We start from the raw sequence: 13,755 nt of genomic DNA, 5'->3' as shown, positions 1-13,755 counted from the left end.
GGTATAGAGGCAGCAAATCGCTGCACGCAAAAGCACACGTGTATGGTTAGATTCGAAAAAGCAAGTTCCTTTTATAAAAATGTGAATGAAAGGGTAGGACTGGTGGTTAAAGACAGACGACCCCGACATGCAAAGCCACAAAGAAGAAAAGAAGAAAATATTGCTACATTTATCCCTTTCAAGACTCGTAGATCTTTGAATTAGCAACTTTTTGAACGTTTAGGCAATTAACGGAATTCCAACTGTTTTGCACCGATATCCTTTTCCCGAATCCGAATTATTGCTACGTAAAGGAGTAAAAAGCTACGTAAAAGCTACAGCTCTACTCTGATATATGAAAGACTTTAACTCCAGCCGAGTACAAACTTTAAATATTAATTTCTCCATAATTATTAAACGAAAAAGGGTTCCCATCTAAACATCACTACCAAATCTGACTGTATGTCCGAATTCCCACCCTAACCCCTATATAGTGTATAAGGTGCGTTCGCCATTTTGTTGTGCTGTCCAAATCTACATTTCCAAAATCGAGTGCCCTGGATATTTCCTAGAAGTCTCTGCGCAAAACCAGTGTGCGTCGATGCTCACTCGATCGGCGAATATAGACCACAATGCATTGCGTCAGAACATTTTTTACCAAAAAATTTTATTTAAATGTATTTTTTTAATATAAAATATCAACGTTATTATATTTTTATCAGAAGGCAGTGGACTCATAAATTAGCGTCGCAAAACGCTCATTTTAATTAGATTTTGACGATGACGTTATATCTGTCGTTTCAAAAAAAAAAAGGAGTGAGCATGGTGTCCGAATTGCTTGCACATAAATGGGTGTTTGCATTAACTGGTCTCTTGAACACTGACCCTGGTAGTAATACATTTATTAGTACAATAAGTCTAATAAGGTTTATTAAATTACTTAGTTAACACATTTACAAGCATTACTGTTAGGATGTTTTTAAGATGCTAATGATACATTTATTGGCATTATAGATGCTTAACAAATGTGTCAGTGTTAATAAGCTTAATAAGATTTATTAACAACCTTTGTTAACAAATTAAAAAAGTATTATTGTTGTTTGGGGTTCTAGTAAGATATTTATTAGCATTATAGATGTCTTGCAAATACCTGAAAGTGTTAATAAGATTCAATAACATCTAAAGTCAGACCATTCTCTTCAAAGTCCATATTACTACACTGCTTACAAGCTTAACAAATGTATTAATAAACTGTTAGACTATTAATAAACATATTAATTGTTTTGCAGCACCTCATCTAAAGTGAAAATAGCTCAAAAGATAATTAGAGTGGGATTTCAATCTGGTTCACTTTAGCTGCACCTTCAAGATCAGATCAGCTGCCTAAAAAGCCTCACATTCTCTGAATTACTTCCAGGAAGATGCATTTACAAAATAAAGACAAACTAAACAAGATTGACGTGTTTCAAAACCTTTCTTTCAAGAAGCAACAGCAAAATGACACAAAGTTTCCCTATAGTGAAATCATACATCGGCATGTGTTATGGCCCCAAGCCTTTTGGTGTGTGTGTGTGTGTGTTTGTGTGTGTCCTTTGCAGACGCCTCCACCACGCCACCTGACTTCACCTCCTGCAGGAGATGATTGCGCCCTCCTTCCCTCCTCCAATCACCAGGCTGGGCGGGAAGGACAAAAGTCTCAAGCAACCCCTGTTCCAGTGGCAGCTGAATTCCTGGGAGGAATCTGTTTCATCAGATTGCCCCTGTTTTGGACTTACCCCGTTCTGACCCTCCACAGCGGGTTAATAAAATAACAAGTCTCTGTTATTTTGGAGAAGACCTGTTTTTAATACTTTTCCGGCGAACTGAAAAACACACAGTTAACTTGCGCTCCCACACTCCTGCGCTGTGCGCTCTGATAGAGTGGAAAAAACGCTGAGACGGCCATCATCAAGACGTAGTTTTACTGCAGGAGCTGAAGCAGAGACTCTCTGGGATGATCCCATGAACTCAAACATGGAAACATTGTTATCATGTAGAACTATTCAAAATAAATAAACCTGATCTCTCAATACTCTCCGTGTGCATTGTGCATCCACTGAGATAAGCACAGGCACCGCTCCATGTGGCTATCAGGCTAAAAACATTAGCTGGTAGCTCCTCCCACATGATGCGTTCATGGAACTCCAGTTCATAGAAGCTTAGTGGAACTCCAACAGTCACCCAGCCTAACTTAGACCACTACTATATTTTCATGAGAAAATGAAAAGCGCCGAACCGATCACAGAATCCCTTGAATTATGCACACTCCCCCAAAGCCATTTTTATCCACAAATTTAGAACCAAAACTTCCCAATTTCTGGTAACACTGTGGATGTGTAGAGGTGCAAACTCCCCCTAGTGTTGAGGGGTGGGCATTGCGCCATCACGTTCGCTTAAGCATCTTCGATCGATGTAGTAGCTCTCCACTTATTTGGCATCTCAAGTTTATCCAGTAATGATGACTGTTTTACTGTTTTGTTTTAGGGTTTTTTTCTTCTTCTTCTTTTGACATTTAGCTTGATTTTCTACCCTTAATATTGCATTTTGTCCAATTTATATTTGCCATTTGTCTAATTGTATTGAAGATGTGAACAAATTGACAAAAGCTTTGTTAAGTAAATTGACTTCTGCATCTGTACCTTTTTGTTTGTTTTTATGTAAACAGGAAATCCAGGACATTCACACCAAGCGCACTTCTGGTCTTCACGCCCTGCCTGTTCATCTGCATGAGGATGTAAATGGTCCATCAAAATGCCAACATCATTTTGTTTAGTCTATCTATACAGTTTTCATAAATGGTCTGTTTTCTTTGGTGTTGCTACATAGGAACTGAATTGGCATATTGTTTCCTGTGATAAGATCTTCAGTAGGACAAACTTGAACAGTATTAGTTCATCAGCTTAATATGTCTATTTCACTGCATTTAGATTCTCTGTTAAGTTGATTGATTTGTGTGTAGATCAGGTGGTTTCTGTTTATCACTATAGAGGTATTGGATTTTTAACAGGATTCTCTTAAATAAAGAAACACTATATTTTCTGTTGATTGGATTATGATTGGCATCTCTCTTTTTCTTTTTTCTTTTTTTTAAATGAATTCAGGATGAGTCTGATGAGCCAGAGCTTGACGGTGTCACAGTGGAGCTTCTTACCATCACACAAGTCCAGTGTACTACGAGCCGGTAAAAATCTCTGTTGTGATGAAGTGGTCCGCTTCCCCAGATTCGGTGATGCCTTTGTGGTGATGTTTGGACTCATCTATGCAATGCACCTCAAATATCTCAAAGCACTGACCAACGCGTTTGAATTCACTCAAAAGATTGTACTTGGTCTAGAAGGTGGTTAACTACCACCCTTTTTTCCGGTTCCGGGTTACACAGCAGGATGCGTGGCGTGCCTCTCTGCGAATACAACTATCTTCAAATTACTTAAAAAGTTGATTTTCTCCAAAAAAAAGAGAGCCGACCATGCCCCCGAAGAAAACGCAGGAATACGAAGACCTCAAAAAGACTCTTGACATTATTCAAGAAACGCTGAAAAGTTTTAAGGAACAAGTGTCCGCTAAGCTAACGCTACTTTGGGAAATGATGGAAGACTTCCGAAGATTTCGGGCTCAAAACGAGCAACGAGAAAACCGGGTCGACATTCTGGAGAAAAGACTGGACGATGTGGAACAGCAAGTTGTTTCTCTTTCGGCTTTTCCCATCAGGGGTTGCCACAGCGAACGAGTCGCATGGTAAACTTGGCAATGTTTTACGCCGGATGCCCTTCCTGACGCAAACCTCTCAAAGCAACCGGGCTTGGGACCGGCACAGAAGTAGAGAAGGGAACAGGGAGCAGCCCGGAGTCGAACCCTGGTTTCACGGACGGAAGGCGCCGCAAACCAGCACGAGCTAAACCGGCTCCCGATGTGGAACAGCAAGTAAGGATGAATAATGTCATTCTCACTGGAGTACCAATCAAAACTGGAGCGAAGCTGACAGCAGGAGCAAGCACTGCTAATGCTAGCGCTAGCGTAGCTAGCAGTGAACCGGCGAGCGGTGGAGAGTCTCTGGAACAGCAAATACATTCATTTCTCACATCTAAAGGGATTTCCCTGGATCTCAACACCATCGAGACCTGCCACCTGCTCCCCAGGGGAAAGGAGACGGATAAACCAGCGATCCTCATCAGGTTTGTGAATCAAAAACACAAGCTAGCTTTGATGACCCAAAGGAAACACCTGAAAGGTTCGGCTGCTTATCTGAACGACCATCTGACCAGAAGGAATGCTGAAATCTCAAAACATGCACGGCTTCTCAGGAAGCATAAGCAGATTGAGAACACTTGGGTTAAAGGCTGCAGGATTTATGTCAAACCGCTCGGTCCACCGGACCGGTCCAAGGTTCTGGTTGTGAACACCATGAAGGACTTTGAAAAGTGTTTGATCACGGATGTCTGAAACAACATGCAGTAATAAATTAAAGAGTCAAATCATTTCAAGAAATATGACGCCTTGATTCATCACTTTCTCCATCGTCTGACGTCACCTGAATAACAGCAGAGCTCTGACATGCAGACAACTTGACCTCAACTTTCACCGCAGCTGTTATCAGCTGAAGAAGGATATGGACCTGAATCTAATGTCTGAGACATAACATCGAAGAGAACTATTAACTGTTTTGAACCCAGAAGGACAGCTGTTATTCAGCAGAAGAAGAAATACCAACCTTGGACAATCGACAGACTATGGACCCTTTTTATTTTTCCCTTACAGCATTACTTTATCATAAAAAAAATAAAAATACAAAAAATAATTAAAAAAAGGAAAACAAATGATTAATCACTTATTGAAAATTGTTAAATTGATTGACTTTTAATGATATTACTTCACTTTCTCCAAAAATTGATAAATTGATTCAAAAATCTTTCCTAATGTAGCATAATTTTGCACATGTTTTTAACTTTTGATACTTGATGAAATTTTGCTATGAAAATTCCTGAAACAGTGTTGTGTCTACTTTACTGATATAGTATTATGTTTTATTCATATGAATGACTTTTATAAGTAATATAATCTGCATATATATCTGCATTTGCCATGTTGATTTCTGAAATAGTTATTTTTGGCGTAATACTTAAGTAATTCATCTTTGGCATGTGCTTTATCGATACCTTATGATTCTTAATTCTGTCTGATAAAAGCTAGGAACCGGATATTGATAAATCATGTAATAAAATGGTTACAGTATAAGTCGGTGGGATTATATAAGTTCGCTTCCTTCCACTCCCTTTCAAGCAATATTTATTAATATGTCTAATTATCCTAAGTTTGATTAGTTACTGTATGAATGTATGACTGATGATTATATTGCTTTTCTGTATTATTTCTACTTATTTGCTTGAAATAAACCATTTCAAATCAAATCAAAACCACCCAGGTTGCAGACCCTCAAAAATGACTTGATACATATGTAAAACTAAGTTGAAATAAGGAGGTATAAAGCAGTGTTTTTCAACCTTTTTTGAGCCACGGCACACTTTAACCTTGACAAAAATCCCGCGGCACACCAGCATCCAAAAAAAAAAAAAAAAACAGAGATTCATGGTCTGTATTGATCGACAGCCCCCCCCCCCCCCCCCCCCCCCCGCAATCTCACGTGCATTTTTGTGATAAGTGTGGCCGGAAAAGCAGGAAGTTGCGGCTGTTTTTCTAAGAGATGAAATGAAAGTTAAATTAGAAAATTTAGAAACTGTTTGTTTGTTGTGGTTTCAAGGCGTTTCGCAAGGACGACTCATTGTGCGCTGGGACACTGGCCGTTTAAGCCAATGCATCATGGGAGATGTAGTGTGAAAACTGCCGAAAACTTGCAGAAAGACTCGCGTCTCTGAGCTTCATTGTATTGTCCACTTGTTTTATCAGGGCCTGTTTGGATGAACAAAGAGCTGATATCCTGGAGATGGGAAATATTTTTAGATCAGTGAATGATTAATGAGGGCAATTTCTCCACGGCACACTTGACCATCTCCCACGGCACACTAGTGTGCCGCGGCACACTGGTTGAAAAACACTGGTATAAAGCAATAGTTATCTCCCTTTGTCTAAATATGCCTAAAAAATATTGCACTACTCTGCATTTGCTCAGGCAGTCGCTCAAAGTTCACTGTCTTGACGTTTTTATTAAGTGTAATTTTCTTTCATTTCAACATTGCACAGAAGGGAATGAGCAAATAATATTGTTGGGCAGATGTTTATGACATTGTGCTTTATTTAAGTTACCGCTACTCATTGCTTTTTAGGCAATCATTTCCCTGAAAATATTTAAGTTTTGAAACGCATGGTTTTGAGTTTACTGACTCAAAAAATGTGATGAACCCTGTCCAAGAAGGTAACTAATAAAGATGAAGTTCTGTTAAGATAAAATTGTTGTTGTGTACTTAATTTTTGTTTTTAAGTTATGCAAACTGTGAAAACTTGAACCTGGTGAGTCATAGTAACTGATGACAATTAAGTTGTCTTAACAGGAAAACGTAAGTCATATTTAATGCCAATATTTGATTTGCACAAAGTTAATCAACTTAAAATAATTGTGGTAACTTCTTCGGGTTTACAGTGCAGCATCACAGCTACAGGAACACATTTCTCACCAATGTTGTGGATTCAAAGCTGAACATGTGGATTTCAGCCGCGCTACATCTCTCAAAATGACCGCTGAGATGTTAATTGCTGAAGCTAACACCCCGATAGCGAGGCCTCTCTGGTCTTCCACAGCTTGTTCTGCTAGAACAGCAAGAGCTGTTTTCCGTGGTTAAAGTGAAAAGACTCGTTTTTTTAAACGTGCTCAGAAACTGATCTGAGAGCTGCTGGGCCTAGCAAAACAGCCACAACCTCTGATTGGCTGTTAAAAGCTTTTCCCCCGTATGAGGGGTTTGGTGGAGTAGGTGATCCATTCAAGCATTCTAGGACATTTAAAACGTTGCAGCTGGAAATAAACTGAAGTATTCAATGGATTCATTTTTAATGAAGAAAATATACAATTAAAACTCAGTTCACAATAAAAGCTTCCTATCAACCATTCTGACCAATCCCCTGCCGCTTAGTTCCTCTTGGCATTATGGGTAGTGTAGTCAAATCAAGTTCATGACAGCTTTTATGCTTTATGCACGATATAATTTGTTGGACCTCTGGGTCTGAAAAATACAGTACTTATGTTGTAAAATCACATTTTTCTCAAATGTTTTAGTATTTTTCAGATTGTACCGATTGATATGTAAACACCAAAAAGTAAACTAATGCTAAAGTCACATGCTGTGTAACTTAGCAACAGACTGTGACATCAAGGATATCAGAGAGCCCCATTTATAAGTTGCTTAGCAACACGGTTAAGCCATAACATTCTTCGAGCTCTTAGGTGAAGCACGTATTTTGAGACTAAGGAAAAGTTTTCTGATTTACTCAGATTTTTGTGAAATAAACAGCAGACGATCACGGACAAAGATTCTGCCATGGATAATCCAAAATATACTGGTAAATGAGAGTCCCAGCAAAACATTTAGTCACGCGTTTGCTTCGTAAAAATGCTAAAGTTTAGTTTTTGTGTTGCTATGATAATATTTTAACTCATCCTGCTTTTCCAAAGAAGTTGAGAGGAAGACCAGTCCTAAAAAGAAGAAAAAAGTGACGTTCCCTGGGCCAATTGAGACTCCTGAACCTGAGCCTACAAAACCATCTACCAGCACCCCAGTGAGAAAACTCAAGAAAAAAAGACAGGAAGACGACGATGAAGGAGAAATAATGAAGCCAAAGAAGCTGAAAACTTCACTGAAAGGTAAATGAGCTGAAACAGACCCCCAAACAACACGATAACCTGTAGGCTGAACAGAACAGGTCTAATTCTAATTTATTTTTAAAAGGACATGTCTCTAATAGTTGGACAGTACAGTGCTACAAAAATAAATGAAAGGTCAGAAAATTAAAAAAATAAAACTAGCATGACAAATTAAAAACTACCAGATTGTCACACTCCTCCCAGACCATCTCAAAAGTTGAGTCGCTGGTTTTTTCTTAAGGCTTTGTCAGACATAGGAGCAAGTTTGTGTGCCTCAAAGCTCATTACAGCAATCAACTGTCCAAGACTATAGCACCAAACCTTTAACGTACATTTCACAACAGTACATATGTAATAAAATCACATTTTCGAAAAGGTTTTACACTGAAGTGCTTTTCAGAATGTGTCAATTTAAACATAAACACTAAAAAGTAGCCAAAGTCACATGCTGTGTAACTTAGCAACAGACTGTGACATCACTGATATCATTGAATCCCATTTTATAAGTTGCTTAGCAACACGGTTAAGCCATAACATTCTTCGAGCTCTAAAGTGAAGCACGTATTTTGAGACTAAGGAAAGTTTTTCCGATTTACTCAAGTTTTTGTGTAATAAACAGCAAACGATCACGGACAAAGATTCTGCCATGGACAATCCAAAATATTCTGGTAAATGAGAGTCCCAGCAAAACTTTTAGTCACACGTTTGCTTCGTAAAAATGCTAAAGTTTGGTTTTTGTGATAACATCTCAACCCCCCAACACATTGACATACTTTGTGAGCTCGAGCAGTAAACGGTGAAGATATAAAAGAAATATTCTATAGTAATTAAGCTGTTTTTGTTGTTGTTGTTGTTTTTTTTGTCATTTTCAGAGTCTAGCACTAGCATGGGACAACAAGATAAGGCATCTCCAGATGATGGACAAAACAAAAATGTTGAGAGGCAGCCTGTCTCCAGAAAGAAGAAACAGAAGAATAAACACATAAACCAGGAACCAATTGAGTCTTCTGAATCTGAGCCTTCCCAACCATCTACCAACACCCCAGTGAAAACACTAAAGCGAAAAAGACAGGAAGACAAAGAGGAAGAAGAAACAATAGAGTCGAAGAAGATGAAAACTCCTCCAAAAGGTAAATAAGCTGACACAGACCTCATGGTTTTCTCTAGGGACAAGAAAAAAAATAAAACTGTCATAACAAATTAAGGACATACTCCGCTTGGACTATCTCAAAAAGTAAAAATGAGTTGTCTTTGTTTTAAAGTCTGCTTTAACACTGCAACCAAATGAATGTCTCTATTTTTCATCAGCATATTTTACATTTCCTGAGCACTCACTCTAATTTAAACTGTGCTGAACCTTAAAATGTTTTAGTTGTTACAATCAAAGCAACCGTCTGTGGTTCAACTTTCCTAAGGTTGCTTCTTAAACTGCTCAGCCCATTTTAAAAAAAAAAACATATTTAGAAAAACAATTAAATACAGTTTTGCCTCTAAGTTTTAGCACAAAGGGGTAGTAGAGGTGTACAAAAAGAAAAGCTGTGCAATAAGAAAACCCTTTTCTTGTCATTTTCAGATTCCAGTTCCTGTGACGCCAAACAGATTGCAACTTCCTCAGAGCTAACTGAGAGGGACGACTTGATAACCGATAAAGGTCTGATGATTTAATACAATTTTCCGTTTGATTATACTGTTACTTTATGTTTAATAATATAATTTTCAATAATAAATGAACTAACATTGCATTTCTGTTTTTTTGTGTTCAGATAAATTTGAAGCCAAATATGTGGAAGAATATTACTTTGCTTCAGGAGGTTATGGATCCATATTCAGTGGCTTTCGCAAATCTGACAACCTACCAGTAAGTGTTTCTAGAGTAAATGAGCTAGAGATTTTTTATAAAAGCATGAGAAAAGTACTTGGGTATATTCATTTATGATCAGACTGTTGATGTTTGTGGTCCAAATGGTCTCAATTAAAATAGATTTTGATGGAGGGGAAATCCTCCTGTCGGTCATCTCACACTCAGAGATGCTCTTGTTTGTGTCTTGCAGGTAGCCGTCAAGCACATTTTCAAACGTAAAATCACAAATAAAAAAATGGTAAGTTGCTTGAGCCAAATTCTTCGGAGTATCTCTGGTCTAAATGGGTTTCTGTGCTTCTCTTCCTCATTGCTCTCTTTGTTTTGATTCTTCAGGATGATGGCAATGGAAAAATGGTTCCTTCTGAAGTGGCCATAATGTTAAAGTTACAAGATGAGTCCATTCATTCAGATGGAAAAGCAGCGCCAGTAGCCCTGTTGGACTGGTATGAGATCGGTGGAGAAATCCTCCTGGTCATGGAGAGACCGATCCCTTGTGAGGACCTACGTCATTACACTGACAGCGAAGGAGGCACACTGCAAGAAGAAGAAGCCAAGGTAGTGGCAGTCTGTGTTGGTTTGAGATGTTCTGTCTGTTTCTGCAGAAACTTCCTGAAGCTGAAGCGTTTATTCAATGCAACCTTGTTTCATAAAGTAGTTAAGCGTTCAATGCAGAAGCAAAAGTAGCTTTCAGCAGGTTCAGAACATTAGATCAGAGTACTTCTAAAGCTACATATATGATGCGTGGTACAAGAACGTGCTAAACGTGGCTTCTTGAACACACATTTAGCCCTTTGTGTTCACACTGGACAAGCAGGGGCGGGCTTCTTCGCCTTTATCCACTGTTTCCCAGCCCATGTCTGCCACCTACAGTTGGAAGAGGCTTGGTGCAAAATGTTGAAGCAGTGCAAATCTCTCGATTTAGGCACAAAATATAAACTTTTGTGAATTGGAGGGGATGTCATCCATACTTTACAACTAAATCTGAGTTCCCGATTGGTCAAAATTCAACCTGGTTTGACTTGCTACACATGTTCAATGGCCGTGTGTTTTGTACGTGGAGCTTGAAAACGGCGTAAAAAAGTGCATATTGAGAGTTTTAAAGGTGACGGCCCGAAACCCACATTCACATAGACTTTTCATTGGAAGTGAACCTGAACGCATCTTGACGAGGCCGGCGTGGATGCTGTTTTAGAAGGAGGCTTGGGCTTTGCTGCCTCAGCTTATTACTTCTTTTTTATCTCTTTCAGATCATAATGACACAGCTAATTCGCACAGCCATAGACCTCGAGGACAGAAATATCTTCCATCAAGACATCAAAACTGACAACATCCTCATTCAAACCCACACAAATACACCACAAGCTCGTCTTATAGACTTTGGAGTGAGCTGCATGGCAGAAAAGGATTCCATCCTTCGAGGATTTTCAGGTAGAAGATCTGCATCTACAAATAAAAACGTGGAAAATAAGCATGAATATGACTCATGTTTATTTTATTTTTTCCAGGAACTCCCATAAATGCTCCCCCAGAAGCATTTAGAGGCTTTTGTAGCCCTGGATCAACCACAGTGTGGCAGCTTGGAGTAGTTTTGTATGAGACCCTCCATTACTGCAACGATTTCTCTACACTACATTTTCTCGAAGGGGATCAGATGATTGACGATGAACTGTCAGAAGGTAAGAAATAATCTGTCTCTGCATGGATGCTTGGGCTCTGACCTTCATCTTTACTTTACTTTACTTTCTCCAGAGTGCCAAGACTTTTTCCAAGCATGTTTAAATACTTCCGTAGAACAGCGCCCCAACCTCCAAGATCTCCTCCACCATCCATGGCTCAGATAAACACACACACAGACACTCACACAAACACACACACACAGGGACAGAGAACTCAAAAGTCTGAAATTTTAAAAAGTTTAGAAATTTTAGCAAAAATCACAAACCTAAATTGACCTTAGAATATAAATGTAGAGTGTAAGGGAAAATGATAAATACTAAAGTTTAGCTGCATTAGGGGCAAATGATGGCAATATTATAAAATGAAAGTTTTTACTCTTAGTACTACGTAGGAAACTATGCCAGATTTCAAATTGGAATTGGTTTAAAAAGTGGCATTTCCCATGATTACTAGGTCCTTTTGTTAAAGTACCCCAAACTTAAACGATACACTCCTTTTTTTTTCAGTCTTCCTTTGCTTTGATGTTTGGAAACACGGCACTAGGCAGCGTTAAAAAACAGAATGTTGTTAAAAGAAACGTAGTATAGTATAATTGAAAATCCAGATGGGGTGGAGATACAAGTAGTTACAGAAAAACTGGACAAAGGTTAAATGGTGTTCTTCTGGGTTCTCTGTCTCCACTGATTGTGCTAATGTTGACTCTCCCGGAAAGACCTGCCTTGTTTTCCTCGTTCCAGTGACCGGGACTCGTCTGTGTTGCTGTGACCTTCGTGGATGCCGTGTGCGGATGTCCTCCAGAGAGAGTTGGCAGGACCTTCTGAGTCTCAAATATTGGTGAGTTGTTATCCTAGACAATCACTACAGTATGTAAAAAAGTAAATGTCTCCAAAATCAAGCTTTAGATGTTCCAGCAGTGTCATTTCCTGACATGCTGTTCTTCTCTTTTCAACAGGACTCCTTGGCGTGATGGTGGTGCTGGTGGTGCTAGTGGGGGGGTTGTTACACACTTTTTCTGCAGCTCCTTTAACCCCCCCTGGCGTCGTCTTCAGAGAGAGCTTGGGCAGGAGAGGAGCGTGCACCACCCAAACCGGATGGATTTAATTGGCAGAAAGAAAAACCTAAAAACTAGGAGGGGACGTGCAAAAACCAGCCAAAGCTTTTTAATTCCTCTGTAAAAACGTCAAATTAGAAGCTCAAAAATCATTTTAATTAGAAGCGTACTTAAGTCTAACAAGGTTGCATTGTGTTTAGGGAATCTGACTATTTTCCGAAAACAAGCAAATAGAATCCACAGTGTTAGATGAGGGTGGTAGAGGGAAATCAGCTAATCACGAAAACATCAACATTTATAAAGTCTTTGTAATTTCCATAACAGATCTCAAATAATAAAAGAAGATTGGACATAACTGAGATCAAATGAGCATTCATATCGCTAAAGAATGCGCTAAACGTATCTGTCTTTTAGTCTGTAGTTAAAAAGACAGATGTGGTCCTGTTACACGCGTGTGGGTTTTCTCCGGGCCCTTTGGCCTTCTCCCACTTCTTAAAGACGTGTCTCCACGTTTATTTGTTGCATACCGAAACTTAGCTTTTCTTGATAAATTGGGATTTAAAATTCTTGAAAAGAATCGGTAAAAATAAGACCATCCAAACCTCAAACGGCTTTCTACATGAACTTTTGCCACTCTGACATAGCAAAAATAAAATGAAGAGCCTGCACTAAAGCGTACTAGGTCTTCTAAAACAAAAACAGTCAATTAAAAAGCATTTGCACGTCCCCTAACTGGTTTTTCTAATTCGGCATTACAATTGGTGAAATAAAAAAGGCAAAATTGGAAGACTTGTCATGTTTTTTTTCATTGTTTTTTTTTTTGTTGGTCAAACACAGAAACTTAAAAACAAGGTCTAATAATCTTCCAACAATAAATGAAAAAATTGTGTTTTTTTTCTCTTAACAGTATTTTAAAGCTTCTTTAACCATTTCCTAAATTACCAGCAATTGTGTTTAAAAAGAATGAGATTATTGGTAGTGACAAACGGCAGTAAGAATATATATTACACTTTGTGTTTAAAAAAAATTATAGATATAAGTATTTATATTTTTAAATGAAAATAAATTCTTTAAAGGATTGTAAACGTTGAAGAAAAGTGGCATGACCACATACTGATTGAAAGAAACAAGCTTAGAGGTTGATAACTCTGTCTATACATCCACCCACCTGCTAATGAAAACAACAAAATACCTTTATCCTGTGAATTTGAGATTTGGAAAAACAAAATCAAATTAGGAAGTACCACAGTAATCGTCCGTTTTTGAACATTCTCCAATATTTTGTAAAAAACAATTGCATCAACTCTTCTATTAACCTTTTAAATGATTTCTTTAGCAGTA

The 13,755-nt window shown here is 38.5% G+C and overlaps 1 protein-coding gene across 4 annotated transcripts; it reads left to right on the top strand.

Annotated features, from left to right (window-relative positions):
- The first annotated feature begins 7,365 nt into the window (after positions 1 to 7,365).
- On the top strand, positions 7,366 to 13,219 carry LOC105354033 (serine/threonine-protein kinase pim-1). Of its 4 annotated transcripts, none has more exons than XM_020702616.3 (11): positions 7,366 to 7,524; positions 7,637 to 7,825; positions 8,698 to 8,955; positions 9,399 to 9,476; positions 9,589 to 9,683; positions 9,877 to 9,924; positions 10,020 to 10,241; positions 10,934 to 11,114; positions 11,192 to 11,362; positions 11,436 to 12,197; positions 12,316 to 13,219. In XM_020702616.3, exons 1-10 carry the CDS (start codon positions 7,503 to 7,505, stop codon positions 11,525 to 11,527), a joined length of 1,356 nt encoding a protein of 451 aa, XP_020558275.3. In that variant the 5' UTR covers positions 7,366 to 7,502; the 3' UTR covers positions 11,528 to 12,197; positions 12,316 to 13,219. The 4 variants fall into 4 exon arrangements, with proteins under 4 accessions (XP_020558275.3, XP_078799806.1, XP_020558279.3 ...); XM_020702620.3 differs by having other exon boundaries at positions 7,376 to 7,524; positions 7,640 to 7,825; XM_078943680.1 differs by lacking the exon at positions 8,698 to 8,955.
- Positions 13,220 to 13,755: the final 536 nt, after the last annotated feature.

This window comes from Oryzias latipes (genome assembly GCF_053564925.1).
Source record: "Oryzias latipes strain Hd-rR chromosome 1 unlocalized genomic scaffold, Olatipes_Hd-rR_3.1 chr1_Y".
NCBI lineage: Eukaryota > Metazoa > Chordata > Actinopteri > Beloniformes > Adrianichthyidae > Oryzias > Oryzias latipes.
Note: the sequence above shows the minus strand (reverse complement) of the source record. Positions and strands in the feature narration are given on the sequence as shown.